Source organism: Marmota marmota, unplaced genomic scaffold (assembly GCF_001458135.2).
Source record: "Marmota marmota marmota unplaced genomic scaffold, marMar, whole genome shotgun sequence".
Lineage (NCBI taxonomy): Eukaryota > Metazoa > Chordata > Mammalia > Rodentia > Sciuridae > Marmota > Marmota marmota.
Window position 1 is genome coordinate 3563192 of NW_026000052.1, and position 21808 is coordinate 3584999.

The window sequence follows — 21808 nt, forward strand, 5'->3', positions numbered from 1 at the left end:
CAGGTCACCACCCTGTCCTGGCTGGTGGCTGCTGCCCTCAATGCCTCTGGCACTCCCAGTGAAGGGTGGACTTGGAAGCCATCTCCTCCCTACTGGGGAGGCACCCTCCTGAACAGAGGCAGCCACCCTGCACACTGTGCTCTCTCCTTTCCCTTTGCAGAGTGGGAGGCCATCTCTGAAACTACTTTCTGAGAAAATCCTGGGCATCAGGGTCCAGCAGGCAGAGCACTGTTCGGTAAGTGTCCCTAGGTGACAGTCCTTGGGTTTGGGAGCTGTCCCTGATCTTGAAACTCAAGCACATGTCACCTGACAGCAGACACGAGAGATGGGGCCTGGACAGCTTCCTTAGGAGGCTGTTAATTTAAAACAAATGAAACAGCAAAGCATGCTTATGATGTGTTAAGTCTTCAGCGTTTATATCTAGTTAACACTCAAAAAATAGTGAATGTAAACACTTGGAAAAAAGTTCAGCAATCTTATCAGGTGGTGTTAACCCATTTTCTGTTATTGAGATGGAATTCCCAAAGCTAATAACTCATGGTTCTAGAGCTCAAGGTCATGGCACTGGCATCAGCTCTGGCAAAGGCCTCATCTCATGGCAGATGTAGTGCAATGGCAGGAGCCTATGGGAGAGTCACATCCAGTACAGGAAAGGGGGGGTGGGGGTGTCTTTTATTTATTTATTTTTTTAGCTGTAGATGAACATAGAGTATCTTTATTTTTATGTGGTGCTAAGGATTGAACCCAGTGTCTCATACATGCAAGGCAAGTGCTTTCCCGTTGAGCTACGGCCCCAGCCCTGGAGGGGATCTTTTTATAGCAACACTTTGACAACAGTTAACTGAGGCCCAAGAACTGCTTCAGGCCTCCCAAGAGCTCTCCCTAGTGACCCCACTGGCCCACTCTCACGGGTCTGCTACCTGCATGTTGCCTCATGGAGGACCTTGGGGGCAAGGTACATCCAAACCATAGTCAGTGGCCCAGGCCCCCTGCCCTCCTGACCAGGACGGTCTCTTGCCTGCAGTGTGGCGTGCAGCTCTCTGGGCCCTTGTGCTGCAGGGCAGAGACCCCAGCCCACTGTTTGTTACTCTGTATCCCTGATGTCTGCTGAACCTTAAAGGGCAGTGCTCACCCCTTCATCCCTCTGAGTTTCCTTTCTTTCTGTAGATAGGTCACAGAACTGCAGGGTGGGTGGTGGGTGGGTGACCACTCCACGTCTTCTTCCCCATCTTGCAGAGGTCTCCTGCCAAGTGTGTGCTTCACTCGGCTGCACATCCCCAGCACAGTGGCTGGCCTGAAGGGCTCAGGATGAGCAGGGGTGTGCAAGGGCAGGAAGTCAGGGTGTGTCCTAGGCACAGCCAGGAGGGGATGGCAGGTTGGGGGTGCCTGGTGGCTCCACTGTCTGCTGACCTCCAGAGGAAGGATGGGACATCTGGGCTGCCCCTGAAGACCTGACTGGCCTGGGTGCTCAGCTCCTTCCTCTGAGGAGGCCACTGCCTCTCCATTGTTGTAGGTGAGGGGTTCACTGATGGTGGGTGGCTCTGTGTGTCACACAGTCACCACTGGCATGAGTGCTCCTTCCAGATCCAGGATGCCCAGGCAGCAATGAGGCTCTATGTCATGGTGAAGAGGGAGTGGGAGAACACTGCAGGAGACAGGCGCCCCCCGGCCTCTGCCCCAGACAGCTGCAATGAGAACTCCTAGCCTGCTGCCTGCTCCCGCTGCCCCACCCTCCATCCTGTCAAGCACCTCCGTCCAGTGGCAGTGGGGACCAGATCATGGGACCAGTGGAGTCGCTCCAAAGTGGGACAGGGGTGAATTGTGTTCAAAGCCAGAACCATGGGGCTTCCTTCTCCCTCTGGCCTCTGCTGCATCTGGGTGTTTAGGGCAGGATGAGCAGGGGTGTGTCCTAGGCACAGCCAGGAAGTGGTAGCGGGTTGGGGTTGCCTAGTGGCTCCACTGTCTGCTGACCTCCAGAGGAAGAATGGGATGTCTGGGCTGTCCCTGAAGACCTGACTGCCCTGGGTGCTCAGCTCCTTCCTCTGAGGAGGCCACTGCCTCTCCATCGTTGCGGGTGATGGATATAGGCTTTGTTGGCCCCAGTTCAAACCCTGTCTGCAGGTGGCTGCTGACTGCAGCTGAATAGCACAGCAGCTGCCCCACCAGGACTTGCCTGAGGCCGTTGGACATGGAGAAGGGCTTCCTGGGGGTGGGGTCCTGTTTCTCACCTGTTTACCTCAGTTGGCCAGCATCCAGCAGACCAGCAGAGGCTTCTCCCCACAGCCAGTCATGTGAGACTTGGGACACACTTTTCTATTCCTGAAGCTCCCTGCCAACCTTGGGCAGCCAAGCTGGCCAGTCTGTGAGCACCTATGGGCAGCCTGCGGTCTTCAGGCCAGGCTCGGGTCTGAGGATCTCTCTGGGAACTGATCAGGAGTGGAGTGCACCAAGCCCAGGGCTTCATCAGGCCATCTGATAGCTGTGTGGACAGTGTGCACCCACAGAGGACATCCCTGGCACAGAGACAGATGCTCACCTCACATGGAGCTTGTGGGGCTGGGTTGGCTCAGTGGTGGGCACTCACCTCCCCTGCGTGGGTCAGGCCTGCCCCAGCACCATGTAACAATAAACAAATGAAGCTTGTGGAGGGTAGTTCCTTCCCCTCAGCTAGAACCCTCAAGTCCTGCAGACTGTGCCACCAAGCGCCACCATGACCTGCCACTTCTACACCAGCAGTGACTCGGACATAACTGGAACCAGCCTTGGGCCTCTTTATTAGTTACTGGGCATAGCGGGACGTGCATACTGGTCCCTAACAGCCTACTCCCCACTTACACCTAGGACAGGAAGGCAGGTGCTTCAGGGCAGGTGGGGGCGGCCTTCCGGGAGAAAGGGGACCTTAGGAGCAGCTGCTTCCTCCCTGACAGCAGCTCCACGCAGCTTCCTTTCCTGGGAGCTGTGCAGTGCAGCCTCCAGACTCAGGGACGCTTTCTCTGCATAAGAGACCAGCTCCTGGAAGGGATAGGCAGGTTCCTCTTGGAGGGTCTGGGGTCGGAGCCATTAACTGATGAAATCTACCAATTTGTGAAACCCTCTGGTCACCCCTCCCCCCAGGATTGACTGGCCCAGTCCCAGAAATGGAGTAATAGGCAGGGAAGTGTCGCTGAAGTCTGCCTACAGCACTCAGAGCCTGCTCCAAGTAAACGTGCCCAGCCCATGTCCCCAGGTGTAGGGGCTTGGCCTAGTTTGCTGAAGGCCCTCCTGTCACTCACCAGGCTGGAGGTGAAGCGCCCCTGGATCTCTCTGACCAGAGCCCTGATGCCACTGGACTCCAGCTCTGGCAGGATTTCCTCTGGTGGAACAGAAAGGGTACTGAGACCCAGAGCCCAGCCAGAGAGCAAGGCAGGGTCCCAGGGCCACTTAGGGCATGGGCAGAGTGCCACCCTGGGTTCCATAGTTCATACATTGTCCTGGGCTGTAGCTATGCCCTGTGCAGGGGTGCCAGGTGAGTGGAAAGTTTGGGGCCATCTCTGTGGGGCTCCTTCCTTCCCCCCTGACCACTGCTCCCAGGTAGGGCAAGGGGGTCCTCACTGTAGGAGGAAAGGTGGGCCAGCAGCATGCAGAGGTTCTCCACCACCTCAGGGTCATCCTTGTACAGCTGATAGGTCTCCTGCAGGAGGGTGAGGCCACTGCCACCATCCTGTGGCATCACCACCCGGAAGGCTGCCAGCTCTGGGGAAGAGGAGGTAACAGAGTTCCCAATCTAGTGCTGGCACTGTGCGTTTGGTCTTGGGCCAGTTCCTCAGCCCAAGGTTCCCCTGAGAGATGGGTAATGATGATACTGGTTTCATGGGTTGCTGGGAAAACTCAGCATTGGGCCCAAGCTCTGGGCTCTGCTGGCTCCATTTTTCCACAGTGCGGCTTTGCACCCACAGCAAAAGCCCTGCTCCTGCTGGCCCATGTACTCCCTTCCCTAGGGAGGCAGGCCCAGAGGCATATGCTGGTGCAAGTTTCACCAGGCTAGGTGGTGGGGCTGCAACTCACCCGGCCTGGCTCAGGTCCTGCTCCCTTGGTGGAGACCATGTCCCTTTTCCCCCCAGGGCCTTGACCTCCCCAGCTGTCCCTAGAAGGAGTTGACAGCTAATCTGTGGTAGGCTGCTGGTGGGACCTGAGGCCCAAGCATTGCTCTGACCAGGAGGAAAGGCCACTTCACCTCCAGACCCCAGCTGAGAGGCATACAGGAGTCTGACCAGCTCTGCTCCCCATCCAGGTGGCCCACCCATCCTGCTAGAGTTGGCATGGGACCTCAGAAGGGCTGAGCCTTTCCCACACGGGTTGCTGAGCATGGGGTTTCCAGGACAGGAGGAGACAGCCCCCGCTCCCCCTAGGAGACCCCATCATCTTGGGCAGCCCAGTAGACTGGCATGGCCAGAAGAGCCAGGTGAGGAGCCGGAAGTCCTCCCCAAGAGCGTAGTTACTGCTCTAAGGAAGGCCACACAGCACAGAGGTCAAGATCATGAGCAGAGGCCTCAGCCCCACCATGCGCCTCTGGTGACTGGCCAGTCCCCAGACCCCAAGTGCCCTCTGTGAGGGATAACTGCCAGTCTCAGCATGGGGCCTGGCGCAAGGCACTAAATAAGAGCCAGGGTTTGTGCTTAGGAATTGGAGACAGACCTGTATGCTGAGAGCCTGCATGGACCCACAGCGGGTGGACAGGGAAGGGAGATAACAGGCAGCATTAAGCAAAAGGCAGAGGCTGCCTGTTGTGTGCAGCCTCAGTGGCACCTCCTCAATGATGTGACTGAGTCATTTTGTTCCTCCTGTTTTGGTTTGTGGGCAGCTGTAGACATTACTGACCAGGGCTGATTTCTGCCCTAACACTGGGCTCACCTGACACCTTGGCGAGGCTGGCCAGCCCTCGGTAGGCATTATTCACCAGCAGGACTCTTTCCTGGCTCAGCCGGATGCTTTGCAAAAGCAGCTCCACCACCTTCTCAAATTGCCACTCACTCATGCAGCCTGCAGAGGACAGGGACCTGGTTGCCCTGTGTCCAGGGCTGCCCTCCCCACTCACTCTCAAGGGCCTGAGCTCCTCACCCAGCAAGGACAGCAGCCAGAACACCGCACAGCCTGCTTCAGCTATTTCTGCATCTGTGGGGTGGGTGTCCAGCACCTGGATGACCAGGGCTGGGATCTTCACCACAGGGTCTTTGTTCACAATGACAGCTGGATCCAAGACAGGGATGGGGGACACCCAGGCATTGGGTGTGTGCATGAGGGCCTACTGTATACATGCCCCACCTGCTGCTCCCACCCACCAAGCAGGGCAGAAACGTAAGAGGACAGATGGAGGGTGGGGGCATCCTTGCCGATGAGTCTGGAGGGGACTCTGGCACCTTGGGGACAGTGGGGTCTCAGGTTTCCCCAGCTTGCCATGGCTTGGAGTGCTGTTTTCTGGAGTACCAAGGTGGGGCCTAGGAGAGGGGGCAGTGCAGGCCTAGGGGCCCCTATTCTGCATTGAAAATCAGGATAAGGCATCCAACTCTCTGGCTGACTTCTGGTGCCAGGGACTGCCCACTGGACAGGACACACTGGGCTCCTTCCCCTCCCCTCCCACTCTTCTTGCCAGTCTCCCTTTAGTGGCCAAGGTCACTCTCACATGTTCAAGAGACAGAAGGCAGAGTCCCTCCTTGGGAGTCAGGCAGTGGGAGCCTGGGAAGGAGGGCCTCACCATCCACCAGGAGGGACCAGAGCAGGCCCAAGGCACTGAAGCAGATGTCCCTGTCCTTGGAGAATCTGTACAGGTGCTCCAGGATGAGCTCAAACAGCCCCGCCTTCTGTAGTTCCTCAGAGACCTGCACTGTGGGAGAGAGGGAGGCCCTTCCAGCAGGCCTTCCCAGAGCACCGCTGCCCTGGGTTCCCAGGTGCTGTGCATTTCCTGGGCCGCCACTCAGCACCTCCCACCTATGACTAGGCTGAGTCCCACGGCTGTAACTCCTCAGCCCAGAGCCCAGCCTGCCTTCCTAGGTCAGCTGTGGCCTTTCCCAGCACACAGCCTGCCTGGTCATTGTGTGGTGCCTATTCCTGGGCCTCTCACGTCACAAGAATGGATCAGTGAAGGATGACAGGTCGTCAGGTCTGGAGTGGTGGGCACATACTGGGTCTCAGCCCTGCCCCACCATAGAACCTGACGGGTGTCCTTGGGCTCTCAGGAGCCCTGGCTTCCTCTGGGAGGACAATGCCCACCTGTGAGCGGGCTAGGAGGAAGGAAAGGGTGTTACCTGGTCCCAGGGGAGCCTGGTGAGGACCTCTCGTCCACTGGGGCACAGCCTGGTTGCCTGCTGCCCCCCTGACCATGGGCACAGAGCATGTGAATGTGAAATGCATACGTGCAAGGCCTGTGGCCAAACCTGGCATGTAGTCTGCCTGTGAAAGTGGAGCCTGGCCTCCAGAGCACAGAAAAACCACCAGCATGGGACCAGAGCCTCTGCCGACCATGTGGCGTGCCACCTCAGCTTGTGTCCAAGCTGGCCCTCCCCAGCTTGTGCTCTGCAGCCCGGCTTCCTAGAGTGTGCAGGACGCAAGGCAGGAAGGGCCGGCACACCCACCCTGGCTAGAGATTATGGTGAGCAGGCTGTAGCCCTGGGTGATGAGCTGCTCCGAGTCTGAGTGGCTCCTCATGATGCTCAGTAGGGAGCAGATGATGGAGATATCCCATGGCACCTGGGCTTCTGCGTCCTGCACCAGCACTGCACAGGCCACAAAAGGAACCTGGGTTAACCCCACAACTGAGGATGCGGGGGACAGCAAGGCACACATATCCTCCCTGCCTGACTTGGGGACAGCACTTCTGCTTTTTTTTTTTTTTTAAGGAAACTGAGGTCTGCCTTGTTCTCCAGCATGGAGCAGGTGTCCATAAACCTAAGGCCCTTGCACTGCCAGTCTGTGGCACCTCAGGCTGGTGCTGGCTTCCAAGAGCTTGCTGAGTCTGTGGCGAAGGGGCAGAGTAAACAACACAATTCAGGGCTGGGGCTCAGCTCAGGGGTAGAACGCTTGCCACCATGAGCAAGGGCTTGGCTTCCAGCACCACAAAGGCAAACAAAAGGTCACAGTCTGAATTAATGGTTCATGGGAGTGAAACCCTCAATATTAAAACCAGAGAGGTAGGTAGATAGGTAGTTGTAAGAACTGAAGTCAGTTGAACCTGTTCTTCATGATCCAGAGAATTGGGGGGAGGCTGAGCAGTCAGCTCCCCCTGCTCCTACTTGGGCAGCAGGTCAGTGCCGTCCCCTGCTGCCCAAGGGTTTGAGCTATTGAGAGGGCCACACACCCAGGGTAACTAGTGTGGGCTGGAAGCACCAGGAGTGTCCCCAGCCTGCCCTGCACCCACCATGGCTCAGGATGCGCAGTAGCAGGGAGCAGGCACAAAGCTGCAGGTCGAGGATCCTCTCATGCAGCTTCATAGCGGTGACCACCACCTCCACCAGCCCCATGGGCCACGGCAGCCCTGGTGAGGTAGGAGGCACAGGTGAGGCATGTGGGAGTAGACCTGAGACCAAGAGACCACTGGGATTCTACAAGACATCAGAGGGGCCCCAGGTAGGTGAAGAGGAGAGCAAAGATGATCTGTCCACACGTGCATGGAGTGCTCAAGGCCTGCCAGGGGACCCTGCTGGGAACCAAGCCCAGGGCGTGCATGCTGTATCCCGTCTCCACCTCGGAGCTTCATCCTCTCAGTGTTTTTTTGTTTTGTTTTGTTTTGTTTGAGGTGGGGTCTCAGTATGATACCCAGGCTGGTATCAAACTCCTGGGTTCAATAGATCCTCCTGCCTCAGCCTCCAAGCACCAGCACCACAGGGGCACGCTATCTTGAACTTCTGGCACCACGAGGCCCTCCCAGCCCTTTCCTTGTCAGAAGAGCATAGGTGACTTTGGTGAGGGTGCAAGGACAGATGAGGCACCCAGGACACGAAGCCATGGTGAACCCTTCCAGAAGCTCGCTGAGGCAGGCATGGCTCCAGGTGGTGGGAAGAGCCCAATCTTGGGTAAAGGGCCCAACTGTCTCCATTTTACAGGAAGGCAAAATCTCCCTCTGAGCTTTATCCTGGTTATAGCTTAGCAGCACGTGGGATCTGGCTTTGGGGGCAATGGCCAGTATGAGTTGCCTACTGCCTTGCTAGGAGGCCACAGTTTGCCTCCATAATCCCCAAAGCCTCAGCCACTGGGACAGTCCTCAGAGGAGTCTTAGTATATGTCTAGTGGATATAAGGTGGATGGATGGAGAGGTGGGTGTGTTAGTGGACAGAGGGAGAGGGGGATGGAAGGAGAATGGACAGATGGACAATGGACAGGTGGGTGGAGGGAAGATGGATGAATGGCTGGATGAAAGGGGGATGCATGGACGTGTCATATTCAAGCAGGAGAGATAGGTTAGGCAGAGAGATTCTATAAAAGCATGTTTTACAAAATCATGGATACAGGGGTGTTGTGTTCTCTGGTACACAACAGGCAGAATGTCAGTGTGTCCATGGTTGGCCATCACTAGGACTCATCCTGACACCAGAACTCACCCTATAGGAGCTCTTGGGGGCACATGTGCACAGGCAGTGGTCTGTTGGGTGCCGTTCATGGAGTGGAATCTAAGAAAACTCCAATGCCCATCATAGGGTGGCTGGACAGATGGGTACCTTATTATGGACCCCTTAAAAATCAGGTGAGGCCACCCATCCCCACCCTTCTCTGCCTTGCAGAAGAGGCATGGGAAGAATTCCAGACTGCTTCCTGTCCAGGCAGATAATAAGGCACAGGACCCCCCTGGGAACGTGAACAGGCAGCCGGGGAGGGGAGAGGCACGGCTGTACCTAGCTGGTCCTCAGGTATCTGCAAAAGCCTCTTCATGGCCTTGAGCTGAACTTCAGGACGGCTGGGGAAGTTCTCCATGGCCTCTGTAGGGAATAGGGAGGACATAGGGACCCTGCTGGGGACCAGGTCTCCTGGCCATGAGGTAGCGTTCTTATCCCTACTTCACAGATGAGGCCACTAGGACCAAGTGGTTGATCCAGAATCGAGCCAAGTCTCTGGGAACCATCCCGAGTCTCAGTGTGTGCTGCCCTCACCCTGGCTCGCAGGATGCACACTGGCTAAGTGGGGACACTCAGGGACCACTGTGTGCCAGGGTGTGGACCCACAAAGGCAGGGGCTCTAGGGGGGTGGGCAGCAAGGAGCCCGTGTAGCCTTGCAGAGGATTTGTGTAGCAAATGATGGTAGGCATGTGGGGCCAGACTGAGGAAATGGACTTTGTGCTATAGGTGACGGGGGCTATGGAGGGTATTTAAGCAGGGCAGTCTTGGGATGGAGTGGAGGTGGAGAGCTTGGAATGTTCCTGCACCCTGGCCATGAATGAAGAGGGGGTCTACTGGACTGGGTAGTGGGGAGGCACCAGCCAAACAATGGGCTGCCAAGGCCAAGGACAGCTCCCAACACACCCCATGTCCCCACCATCACCTAAGATGCTGGTGACGTTGCCTTCTAACAGTATGTTGGTGATGATCTCGGGCACCACCTGCTGGTGCAGGGTCATGGCCACACATGAGGACTTGAATGAGCCACTCACAAAGGTCATACGAACCACAGCCCTGGCAGAGGAGCAGGGAGAGCCAGCTGCACCAGCTGCCTCCCCCATGGTGTCCCATGCACTGCCCCTCTGCCTTGGGCTGAAGGCTGCTTGTCAGTGGACGAGCCCTGGACACTGGCCTTCCCTTTCAGATCTGCTTGGCCAAATCTCTTCTGATGTGCTATGTGTCCAGCCAGTGCCCTGGCAATCCCACTTCCAAGGACCTTCCCTGCTAAGGCTCAGGGCCCCAGAGGAGTCCTGATCCTTGTGCTTTTGCCTTCTGGGCCCCTTCACGGAGACATAGCATCAGATTTGATGACTATGCTGGTTTAGAGGTCAATACAACCCATGCAGGGTTCACCTTTTCCTTCTGATTTTGAATTAGAATGGACATTTTTTTCCTGGAGCCTGAGAAATACCAAGGGTCCTGGGGCTGAACCACCTGTGCCTGCTGGAGCCAGGCCCACTGTGCCAGTGTGCAGAGATGTGCAGTCCAGGTGGCTGGCTGCCAAGTGGTTTGGGACAGCCACAATGCTGGGAAAAACCCAGTTATGCAGGGGGAAATAGGGTGGAGCCAGCAGCCACGTCTGTGTCGGATGGAGAGATGCTGAACGAGCCTGCTAGGTTGAAATAAAACCCAACCCTGAGCTCACTTGATTGTTATTCGATCCAAGGGGTTGATCTGCAACATTAAGGGCAGGAGGGAAGAGAAGGTTTCTACATCTGGGATGTGTTTCTCCTCCATGGTCTTCAGGATGGCTTTCAGGCTGCCAGAGTTCTGGCGGAGGGACTTCCGCAGGTACATGGCTTCTGTAGCCTACCAGAAGAGAGGACACAGAGTTTCTGCAACTAAGTGAAAGCCAGAGTAAGACCACAGGCAGAGGCCACAGGAGCCTTGGAGCTCCTCCATGAAGAAGAAACGGAGGTTCAGAGAAGCAAGAGAGCCATCTCATTGAGTGGAGAGGCAGGCAGGGGACCATGTGCCTTGTCCATTTCTGCCCAGAGGCCCTTATCTGGACCCAGCTGACAAAAACGCTCTTCGTGCCCATTAACAGAAGCAAGTGCCCAAGGTCACCCAGTGCCAGGGAAGCACTGGAGCCCAGACCCTTCAACACAGCACACAGCCTGGAGCAGAAGGGCCCTCACTCCCCTGGAGTCCCTGTAGGAAGGGAGCAGCAAGGTGCTCTCAAGCTGAACTGGGCCATCTGGGAGATAGTGGGGATGCTGAGGCCCAGCCAGCCACCTGTGCTCTCTGGATTCCCTGTGACTGGTGATGGACCTAGGTGGCCAGTGGTATGTCCTTGTTCTCAGGGTGCAGCAGACACTGGACTTCTCTTTAGTGTGTAGATACGATGTGGCAAGGCTCAGCTCCCCAGCCTCCCTAAGTCAGGGTGGCCAAGGGGCCATACAAGGTGCCCTGGCCCTTCCTTGCCCCTCCTTCCTGTCCGCAGGCAGGCCTAGCACAGATGAGAGCAGGAGCCACACGCTAGGACTTGCAGAACAGAGAAGCGCCACGCACGTGCAAGCTTGTGTGACACACAGCCCCGAGTGTTCCTGCCCAGTCTCCTGAGCTGCAGCCACAGGCACCCCCGACTCTAGGGTGCCTGGACCAGGGTTTCCTTGCTGCCAGGGGCAGGGCTGAGGGCCCACAGCCTGTCTCCTCTCAAGGGCTCCCTGTGCCTGCATGGAGCAGAGTGTGGGTGCTGACGGGAAGCAGGGCGAGGGCCCGCCTCTCCCTGGAAGGCAGCTTACATTCAGGAAGGAGCAGCTGGCCATGTCGAGCATGATGCAGCCCAGGGACCAGACATCAGACATCTGGCTGAAGGTGAAGTCCAGGGCTTCAGGGGCCATCCAGGACTTTTGAAAGGGGTCTGTTGGCAGGAACAAGGCAGGGATCCATTGAGTCCTATGTCCCCTGAAGGGGCAGAAGAGCAGAGCCACCCTGCCCAACACTGTCTCCTTTTTGGTTTCCACTTGCAAGCAGCTAGAAATATGAGCCCTTCAGTGGCCCTTCTTGGGTGAAGCAAGAAGTATAGCTGTGGGCAGTGAGGGGTCCCTCCTTGCTCAGTTAGACCTTCACCTTGACCTTGAACCAGGGAAGCCATCCATACTGACAGGAAGCCATCCATACTGACAGGTGTCTGGCAGGCTGGCCCACCTGTGGGCATGTCTGTGCCCACAACCGCTGTAGAGGAGCTGCCAAGCATATGCCAAGCAACTAGGATGTATACCTCTTTCAACATCCTTCCCTCCACACGTCAGGACCCTGGGGCAGAGTCCCAGTGGCCCTGCCCTAGGTTCTCAACCTGAACCCCAGAGGAGACAAAAGAGCAGGGTCCTCAGGCTGGTTTGTCGGCCTCCAGCAGCCCTTCCTTCTCTGCACCCCATTTCCCAGCCACACAACAAAGGTCTGGACTCTAAAACCCACGCCAGGATCACCTCCCACCAGTCCACCCCTCCACACGCTCACCTCCATCATCCGTCCATCATCCGTCCACCCAATCCAAGGGCAGAGTGCCACCAACCACTGCCACCCAGGACTCGGGTTCTGCACGTGCTGTTACAGGCTTGAGGCCTGCCTCCCTTCACACTGTTCCCCTTTTGAATGAAGAGAACTTGCTCCCTGCAGCCCTCCACTATCTCCTGGGCCATCTGAGGACAGCGCTTGAGTCAGCAGGCCCTCCCCACTCCCCATTCTAATCTTCCTTTGGGGGCTTTCTCCCCGACGAGGTTTACGTTTTCAGGGGTACCCAGGTGACTGCTCTTTCCTTGGGGCTGTTTTCTCCAATGGCCCTGTCTTTTGACCTTGTGTCCGTTCCCCATGAGGGACTCTTGCTCAGGCACAACCAGCCAAAGGGAGCTCTGTGGGGACCTTCTAAGCAACGAGCTCAGCACTGCCTTTCTCGCTGCCCATCCCTGCCTGTCTCCAGCCACCCTCTCCTGCCTCCTGGGAGGACCCCAACCACCTTCCTCCGCACGGACATTCCACTTGGCTCTGTGGGTCATCAGTGCGTTGGAGCTCAGGTCCTGGAGTTTGCAGTGGTTTTTACTGACCAGGCTGATGTTAGAAGGCTTGAGATTCCTGTGAACAAGAGATGGGGGTCTGGCGCTTCTGGGCTGCCAGGGGACCTTCCCCTGGGACAGCACCTGCCCTGAGCCTAAGTGTCCCACCCCCCCCCCACTAGAAAATTCCTTCTCCTCCTGCTTGGCAAATGATTATTTCTCATTCACATAAGATCTTATCAGTTGTTTTAAATTGGGGGAGAGCCCTAGTACAATGGGCACACCCAGCTATGGAGGCCCCAGTTAACCTGGTGTCCCTTCCCACAGGTCCTGGCTCTCACTGGTCTGAGAACTGATTGTCCACCATTCTGTAAGACCCACAGTGAGGCCTCACTCGTGTTCACTTCATACACACAGCCCATGTGCTTCTCTCCCCAGCCCCTCCCACAGGGGCCTTGGAGCCTGAAGCCGTACCACTGGCAGCTTGAAGGCTGGACCTATGGTGCAGCAGCCCATGCTGGCCATCCAGAGGCTATGCCATGACAGGCAGCCTCACCCGTCCTCCAGGTGTCTTATCTGCTTCTTCTGTTGCACTTTAGAGTCACCCTGCCCAGGCCATAGCATATCATGCAGCTGTGCATTGTGGGGTGAGTCACTCAAGGCGGCAGGGAAGGGCCCTGCTCCCCTCCCTCAGCCAGGGAAGGTGCCATCCTACTGGGTCCAGATCTTGCCCAAGGGTGCTGGTACCCGGGCAGCTGGCCACCCCTAGGAAGAGGACTGTCACCTGTGGATGATGCTCAGCTGGTGCAAGTACTCCAGAGCGTCCAACATCTGACCCAGGATCTCCTGCATCCACTGGGGAAAAAGCAAGTGATGCCAGCAAGGGGAGGGGCCTGGAACTTCCTGAGTGGGATTCCATGCAGCTACTGTTAGGCAGGCGCCAGCTCAGCAGTCAGCAGGACAGGGGCACACTGCAGACCCCAGTGCCCAGGGGCTTTGACCCTATGCCCTGCCTCCAGCAGCCACCTGTGGCCCGTTGCCCCACGCCTGCTCGAGCTCTTGGCATGCGGCCCTTGTGGGTATCTGACATGTTAAAGCCTGCAATGCCTGCTTGGGCCTTGCCCCTTCATGTTCCATTAGAGTGAAAAGAGCCCTGAAAGAGAACATTCTAGAAGCATTCTGTGTAAGAAACAAGCTGCATCTAGTGTCCAGGGCAGTGATTTTTCAAACTGTGTTCCTAGGACCCCTGGCTTCCACACTGGTGCCTTAGGCCACCCCAGGGTGTCAGGGGCTGGGCTGCAGGGCCCTAGCTTCCTCCTAGCCCTGGAAGAGCGGCAACATCTATGTTCCAAAGGGCCCCACTGCACACATGTACAAAGCCACCATGGAGTCTGCCTCAGAGGCCAGGTCACCAGAGGAGCTGGGTACCCCTGAGCCCCGTGGAGAGATGGCACCAAGCAGAGAAGTACTTTGAGGAAAGCAGAATGCATCTAGGCTGGCCCAGACCCAAAGGTGAAAGTGAGAAGTGACCAAGCTTCGAGAAGGAAACAGGAGGTGGGAGGAAGGCTGCCTAAGCCAGGGCTCAAGAGACACTGGCCAGAAGGGATGACACTGATGCACCAGACTTCATTATGATGAGGACCTTTGCTGGCCGCAAGACACTGCTAAGAAGGGGAACTGGCAAGCCATGGACTGGGAGGAGATCTCTGGATACCCTGTCCAGATTAAAAAATAAACAAACTACAAATCATTAGAAAAAAGACCCTGTAAGTGTTGAAATGAGCAAAAGTACTTGAAGAGATTCCATGCCCAGACTGTCCTCACCACAATCACTCTGCAGGCCAGCCATAATGGAAACTCACTCCCAGCCTCCACAGCAACCCCGAGCCGACTGGAACCTCGCGGTGCAGTAGAGCAGCCTCACCCTGGGAACCACCTGCACCACCCTCCCAGGGCCCACACCAGCTTTTCAGACAATTCCACTCCTCCACAGCAGCCTGACTTAAAATGGCCCAAGCCAGAAGCCACCAAAGGCCCATCACTGCCTCAAAGGTGACCAGAGGAGCACCGGAGGGCGCAGAGGGATCTGGTAGGCCCGAGGAGGAGGGATGAGCAAGGTTGGCTCCCCAGCCAAGCCCTTTGGAGTGAACTTCAGGAGTTGCATGATGACAGTCTCCGGAGGTAGGTGGTGGCTGTGGACCTCTGGTTTTGGGAACAGCTCTGGCCTCCTCTGGAGGCTAGAGGCAGGTGTGTGTAAAGTGTCAAGATGTGGACTTGAGGGGCTGGGGATGTGGCTCAAGCGGTAGCGCACTCGCGTGGCATGTGTGCGGCCCGGGTTCGATCCTCAGCACCACATACAAACAAAGATGTTGTGTCTGCTGAAAACTAAAAAATAAATATTAAAAATTCTCTCTCTCTCTCTCTAAGAAAAAAAAATTGTGGACTTGAGGTGGACTTAACGCACCCCTCACACGCTGGGCAACTACCCTCCCCTCTGCCTAGGCTGCCCCATGGGGCCGCAGGCCCCGGGCTGGGTCTGTGTTACCTTTGGATCCATCTCTGCCTTCTCTTCCCTCTTACTCTGAATGACCATCTGGAGGCTACCCTGGCTGTACTCCATCACCAGACAGAGGGACAGAGAGGAGACCTGTGGGGACACAAGGCCCTTCACCGGCTGCCCCAGCCAGGCCCAGATACTCTGTGGCGTCACTGCTTTGGTCACACTGCTGGCTGGAGGCCCTGCCTCTTGTCTCCCCATTCCCAGGCACTGCCACCCCAGGTTCTATCTGCTCCCAGTTGCTTGGCCTTTCCCGACAGCTGCAGCCACTGGAAGTGGGGACCCCTCTGCTGGGATTACCCTCACCCTTCACAGGTGGCAGCTTCCCTGGGTGTCAGCTGAGATGCACTTCCTCTGAGGAGCCTGTCTTGCTCCCTTCATAGTGACCTGTCTTCTTGGCTTTTTTGCCCCTTCCCTGACAGCGTCAGGGGGTACTTCACAATATGTGTGGGAGCATGCAGGGGGGCCTTTCCCCTGGCTTCCCCGGGCCTGGCTGCTGGGTAGGACCCCCTGGTCCAGTAGGACACTGACATGGATATGTGGAGAGGTGGCCAAGGCCTGCCAGCCTGGAGTTTCTGGAAAGCTCCAGCTCCTTGAAGTGATAAGAAGTCATACCTGAAGGGACCCAGGGCATGGGCAAGAAACCTGGATTTGAACCCCACTCAACTCTTTACTAGCTGTGTGGCTTTGGGGAGCTCCATGACCTCTCCGAGCCCCATTAGGAAAATGAGGACAGTACTTCCAGCCCTGTGGATTTCCCAGGATGTGAGCAGACATGGAGCCAGTTAGTAAACTGTGCAGGACCTGTGGGAGTGAGGGGCCTGGGGGCCGGGATAACTGGGTGGCAAATGGCAGTGGGAGGCAGAGAAGCAGCTCCCTAGGACCAGCCTCTTCCCCCTGGAATGCAGGCTCCTGTCAGCCATGCAGACTTGCTCGGCTGGGGCTGCAGGTGGGGAGCTGGAGTGGGGCCACCAGGCTGGGTCCCCTGCTTGCCACATGTGAGCCAGGAAGCCTAAAGGAATGTGGCACTTGTTGGCAGCCCTCCTAGGAGGAGATCCTTGAGGGCTCACCTGGACTTGCGCACAGTAAGCCCCCAGGTGGTTCCCACCCCCACAGCTGTTGAGTGGGGGCTGCCACACTCAGCCCGGCAGCGCCTTGTGGGCGGGGCACGCTCAGTGGGCTTGGTGCTGCAGCCCAGCTGCAGGTGCCACCTGACCCACCTCACTGTTCCACGTGATGAACAGCTCCTGGTACAGAGAGATGTGGGCGTGCTGAAGCTTTAGCAGAGGCCTGAGCTGTGGGGACGAGGGGGAGGAAACCGTGGTCAGGGAAGCACAGTGTGCAGCTGGTGCTCCTCTGTCACATATCCCAACAGAAAGGCAAGCTGCTGGCTCTGGCAAGGCAGGGGAGCCTTATGGCTAACTGCCGGAAGGTCTGGTATGAGGCCAGTCCCAGCATGCACTGCTGTGCTGTGTGACGGAGACAGACCGTCAGCATCTCTGAGCCTCATGTGTTCATCTGAAAACAGCAGTGGGCTGGGGTGTGGCTCAGTGGCAGAGTTCTTGTTTAGCATGCACATGGCCCTGAATTCCCTTCCCAGCTCTGCAAAAAATAAAACTGAAAATTAAAATGGTGGTTCCCGTGGAACCTGCCTCACGGGGAGGTGATGCAGGTCAAGTGATGGTGTGCAGGATATGTCACCTTTGGGGCTGGCTGGGGCAGGTGAGCCCACCTGAAGTTCCCTTGACCCAGCAGAGTGCTTTGAAAACAAACCAAGGTGGGCATCAGGAACAATTAACCTGGAGAAAATGGGCTGATGGACTGCTCAGATGCTGGCCAGGCGTGAGCAGCTTGCTTGACGGCAGTGTAAGTGTTCCCCACATCAGAACATGCCCAGGCCCACCCTGTGCTTCAGTCACACTGTGGACCCAAGAGGTGCCTAGCCAGCAAGGCACAGGGTGGGCAATTCCAGAAAGAGGACCAAACAGTGACCATAAGGGAGAAGATACATTTCACCCCATATAAAATTCTAGAAAGGCAAAGAAAAGCTACTCACAGCCTCTATTTATCGATTTGATAAATTGCCAATATTGTAAATCAGGCTGCTGCCACTGGTCTATTCCAGATGGTAGAATTAAGATGGTAGAATTACATTTTCATTATTAAATAATTCTGCATTTCCCAAAATTTGCACTGTAACTAATAGTTGAAGGAAAAAAAAGTTTCTCTTTTACAGTGCTGGGGATGAACCCAGGGCCTTTCCAGTCAAGCACTCTGGACTGAACTGCACCTCAGCCCTAAACAAAATCATCTTTTTGAGAGATGGTTATTGGTGGATTAGCCTAGGGACTGAGCCAACAGTTAAGCTTCATCTCCTTTGGGAAGGTGTGTTCTAAATGGGCAGTTCCTGCATTTAGAAGTGGGTGTTTGGGGTATGGACTCCCTTTAGGACCTGGCCAAGAACTAATTATGACTTTCCTTCATCCTGTCACTCAACAAGGGGGTGCAGAACAGTCTCTATAAGTATGCTGCATCCTGTTCCTCTAGAGAGAACACTGTCCAGAGAGTCACCTCCTCCAGGGCCTCATTGGTATGATGCTCATCAAGGCATTCCACCTGGAGGGACACAGGGGCACCGGGTCAGTGAGCCTCTTCAACTACCATCACCCTCACTATGGCCTCACTCTCATCACTACTGCCATCCTCATCAACCCCTCCTCCATCACCTCCACTGCCATCCCTATCCCCAACCCTGTGACCTGCCCATCATCACCACCCCCATGACCCCACCCCCACCTCTGCCATCACCACGGACACCATGACCCCCCCATCATCCCACTCCCACCCCCACTATCAGTATCACTAAAACCTCCACCATCATCAGCACCACTGTCATCACCGTCACTACCACCCCACTATCCCAGCCCACCCCCACACATGACTGTCATCACTGCCGTGACCCCCCATCACCCCACCATATGCACGGTGATCATCACGGCCACCACTGCCATCATGAGTAGGATAGTCAGCCAGAATACTCTGAAAGTCTTGAAAAGGCCCAGAAATCCCTCTCCTGGAGCTCTTCCCTGAGGGGACCACGATGCTCAAGAAAAAAACGTTTGTGAGGATGTCCATCAGCCCTATTTATACCAGTGAGGAACTGAGAATGGGCAGACCACTCGTCCCACATGAGGTGACAGTTGGGTCAACCACAGCACATCAAGCAAGAGAGGTGGCCACACGGCCACCAGATCAGGAGAGGAGGAAGCTGTGGTGCTGAAATGGGGCGGTTTCCGCAATCTATTAGGTGGACAAAGGATACCATCAGCTTCAGCAATATACCACTCTTACAAAAACAAAGTTTATAAATGCTTAGGAAAAAGACTAGAGGAACACACACACTCCCTCCCATATATTCCCCCCCCCCTCTATATATATATATATGGAAAAAATGCCTTATTTGCTAATTATTTATAGATTGATTTGCAGTACTGGGGGCAGAACCCAGGCGTGATGCACGCTAGGCAAGTGCTCTACCCCTGAGCCACATCCCTAGCCCACTGGCTGGGCTTTTAAAAAGGTCTCCTGGCTCATTGATCTGTGAGATGAGAGGGCTGACCCCTGGGCCAGCCAGCAACAGAACAGGAGGTGGACAAGGACTCCAGGACCAGCTACCTAGGGATGAGGCTGCTTGCTGGGTTGCATAGACACAGGCCTGGCGGATCTGCGGCTGCTAATGAGGTTCCTTTATCTACAAGGTTAGTTCCTGTTCCCCCGTGTACCTGTCCCCACTTGAGAGAGAAGGGTGTGCCAGCCACTCTTATAGCAGCTCTCTTCCCCTGGACCTTCTGTTGAGCACAGGAAGGGATGCACCTCCACCCTGCTGCCTTAGCCCTGGTGAAGAGATTCCAGGTCCTGTCCTTAGCCTTGTGTGACCCTGGGCTAGTCCCTGCTCTCTGGGTCTGGTTCCCTTTTGGTAAGACTGGCAAACTGTAAAGAGTAGCATTGTGCCCACAGAAGTCAAATCCTCATGGATCCTGTGTGATCTGATTAGGATGGGATGGCCCCAAGCCAATCTCTGTAAAATGGGGTCACGGTTCCTGTTTGACAGGATCAGGGATATTCAGTGGATTGATGCCTGGCACCCAGTATGGATGAGTGAATGGTAGATGTAGGTGGTGGAGTAAAAATCAGCATTTCTTTCCTGTCAAGGTAGAGGGCAGAGGCTCCAAGTCTGGGGAGCCCCATGCCACCCCCCACATCTTCCCCAGGTAGGTTTGCTGCCTGCTGCCAACAGGGGTCCTGGAAGCCTCCTCTGAGGGATGATGTGCTCTTCCTGGTTCATTGGGCTCTGCTTCTTACCTGCTTTATCACGAGCTTGGCTTCAGTGGCCAGTTCCTCCACCACCAGGTTCACCCCTAAGGCCCCAGGACTCAGCTGGTACAAAATCTAGCAGCAAGGGAGAGAAACTTTGAAGAGGAAACCACCTTGCACTTCCCAGTACAAACCCAACTCCCATACCTTGGCTGGTGCTTCCCACAGCCCCTGGGGGCTGGCACCATCTCCTCCTATTTTGCAATAGAGGATATGGCCCAGGGAGTCTATTTCTCTCTCTCCAAGGCCAATTTTGAAGTTTCTATGACTCCATGCTCCTTCTCCAACCTATAGAGAGGGCCTTTGGGAGTCTAAGAGCAAGAACTGATCTGGGGCAGGGGGCTTATTCACTCTTTTTTTTTGAGTTTGTGAGAGAGGGGGGGGAGAGGGGGAGGGAGAGAATTTTTAATATTTATTTATTTATTTTTTGTTTTCGGCAGACACAACATCTTTGTATGTGGTGCTGAGGATCGAACCAGGGCCGCACGCACGCCAGGTGAGCGCACTACCGCTTGAGCCACATCCCCAGCCCCAGCTTATTCACTCTTTTAGGCCCCCATGACCCCAACTTCCAGCATCTACCTCCAAACTGAGCATCTAAAGAAGGCAACTTGTCCCTGTGACTGGTACTATCAGTCATGGCCATCCCAGGGTTATGTGGATACTTCTTAACCACCCTAGTGGGAATGGAAAGCAGGACTCAGAAGAGGTGATATAGGATGAGACACTGAATCAGATTTTGGGGTGTAAAGTCAGGATTCTGTAATCCAGCCTCTGTGTGGCCTGGACTCTGCTCAGGGAATAATGTTCCAAGCAGCATAAATCAACAGGGCCAGAGGTCAGGTGCAAGAATTCTCAGTAAAATACAGTGCATTAGACAGTAAAATACACCCACATCTCAATCAAGACTTCTTCTCCCCCCTGAAAAGTAACCTTAAAAATTCTCTGACCACTAAAAATGCTTATGCTTTACCCCGGGTAGTTCCCCCTCATAAACAGAATCTCCCAACAGTAGGAAAATCTAATTGTAAGTGATTTTCAAATTAGTGAAATTTTTACAAATACTGAATCTAATATTTAATGAAAATGATATGGTAAGTATAGAAGCATTTAATTAAATGTCCATTAACGGCTTTCCTCTGTTTTGAAACTGCTCTGGTATGGTTCATTTTAGCAGACCTAGGCTGAGGGGTGTTTTTTAGCAGACTTAGACGGGACTCCTGCCGTGTGCTCTGGGCTTGCTTTTGCCTCTAGAGGCCCCCATGGCTAGGAGGTCGGAGGAGCTACCCACAACCTCAAAAGGTCAGTGCTGGAAGCCCTTACTCTTCATCATTTTAAAGGGGGACAGAGACCCAGAGAGGTTGTGGCCTTCTAGCTGGAGGCTGACCCTACTGGGACATGGGCTCCGCCTCCCTAGGCGGACCTGGTGCTGGGTGGGCTGTGACCGTTGCCCCGCGGCGCGCAGACCTTGGGCTCGGGCAGCCTGTCCCCGCAAAGGGGACATCACGGCACCTGGTATTTTTCCATGGTAGCTCGAGCAGAAGAACTTCGGCTCACTCTCCCTCCGGAGGCCACTGTATGTCCTCGCCTGGAGCCGGAGCGGGCGGCCGGACCCTGGACTGAGCGTGCTCTGCAGTGTTGGCTCCGGTGCCCATCCCCCCCCCCCGCACCTCGTGCCCTCGCCCAGGGGCGACCCTCAACCGGGGTGTGTCTGCCTGACTCTGGACAAACGAGCGTCCCCCACCCGCGCGCCCTCGGCTACCGGTGCCTTAAAGGAGCTGAGGCCCAGAGAGCGGGGCGGGGCTTCGAGCATGAGAGCGGATCCAGAGAGAGGTGGGTGGAGGCTGTGGACGGTGAGCTTGATCGGGGCAAGGGGCGGGGCCTCGAGCTTAGAGGGCGAGGAGGCAGTGGTAGGCGGGAGAGGCGAGAGAGAGGGGGCGGGGCCTGGGGCCTGAAGGGCAGTGGGCGGTGCACTAAATGGGGGAAGCCTCAAGCGCGGTGGGGGGAGATGCGGACGGAGGGCGGGGCCTGGAGAATGACGAGAGAGTGACAGCGAGTGATGGACGGGGTCTTCAGGGTGTAGGAGGGCTAGCGGAGGGCGCGACCTCGAAAAGCGGGGCGGGGCAGTAGTTCATGGTGGGCGGGACCTCGAATGAGAAGGACCGGGCGGTGGCGCGCGGCGGGTGGTGCCTGTGGAGCGCCAGGAGGGACATGGAGCGCGAGAGGCGGAGCCAGAGCGTGAGGGCGCGCGGTGGGTGGGG

At 56.0% G+C, this 21808-nt stretch overlaps 3 protein-coding genes across 16 annotated transcripts in view; 2 read left to right on the forward strand and 1 right to left on the reverse strand.

Annotated features, from left to right (window-relative positions):
* Positions 1-2643, forward strand: part of Rexo4 (REX4 homolog, 3'-5' exonuclease) — an 11433-nt gene extending 8790 nt beyond the window's left edge. The window contains exons 7-8 of the mRNA XM_015505768.2: positions 161-235; positions 1585-2643. Coding sequence (XP_015361254.1) covers positions 161-235; positions 1585-1704 — 195 coding nt within the window. The 3' untranslated portion in view covers positions 1705-2643. The remainder of the gene's footprint in view (positions 1-160; positions 236-1584) is intronic.
* Positions 2644-2747: 104 nt separating this feature from the next.
* Positions 2748-21310, reverse strand: Stkld1 (serine/threonine kinase like domain containing 1). Of its 14 annotated transcripts, XM_015505766.2 has the most exons (19): positions 21060-21308; positions 19536-19622; positions 17745-17789; positions 16394-16468; positions 15162-15263; positions 13401-13471; positions 12580-12695; positions 11366-11484; positions 10267-10430; positions 9505-9635; positions 8862-8945; positions 7391-7507; positions 6609-6749; positions 5732-5860; positions 5098-5226; positions 4891-5019; positions 3592-3732; positions 3273-3352; positions 2748-3012 (listed from the first exon to the last, which is right to left on the reverse strand). In XM_015505766.2, exons 1-19 carry the CDS (start codon positions 21072-21074, stop codon positions 2860-2862), a joined length of 2028 nt encoding a protein of 675 aa, XP_015361252.1. In that variant the 5' UTR covers positions 21075-21308; the 3' UTR covers positions 2748-2859. The 14 variants fall into 14 exon arrangements, with proteins under 14 accessions (XP_015361252.1, XP_015361249.1, XP_015361251.1 ...); XM_015505763.2 differs by having other exon boundaries at positions 4891-5226; positions 21060-21309; XM_015505765.2 differs by having other exon boundaries at positions 2870-3352.
* Positions 21311-21355: 45 nt separating this feature from the next.
* Positions 21356-21808, forward strand: part of Surf4 (surfeit 4) — a 12763-nt gene continuing 12310 nt past the window's right edge. The window contains exon 1 of the mRNA XM_048813412.1: positions 21356-21380. The gene's annotated coding sequence lies outside the window, so the exon portion shown is untranslated. The remainder of the gene's footprint in view (positions 21381-21808) is intronic.

Excerpts from the sequence above, each read along its gene's own strand:
- Stkld1 (XM_015505762.2), bottom strand. Across the intron at positions 16,469-17,744 it reads CCAATGAGGCCCTGGAGGAG|CTCAGGCCTCTGCTAAAGCT; the intron begins GTGACTCTCTGG and ends TCGTCCCCACAG. Across the intron at positions 8,946-9,504 it reads CAACGTCACCAGCATCTTAG|AGGCCATGGAGAACTTCCCC; the intron begins GTGATGGTGGGG and ends TATTCCCTACAG.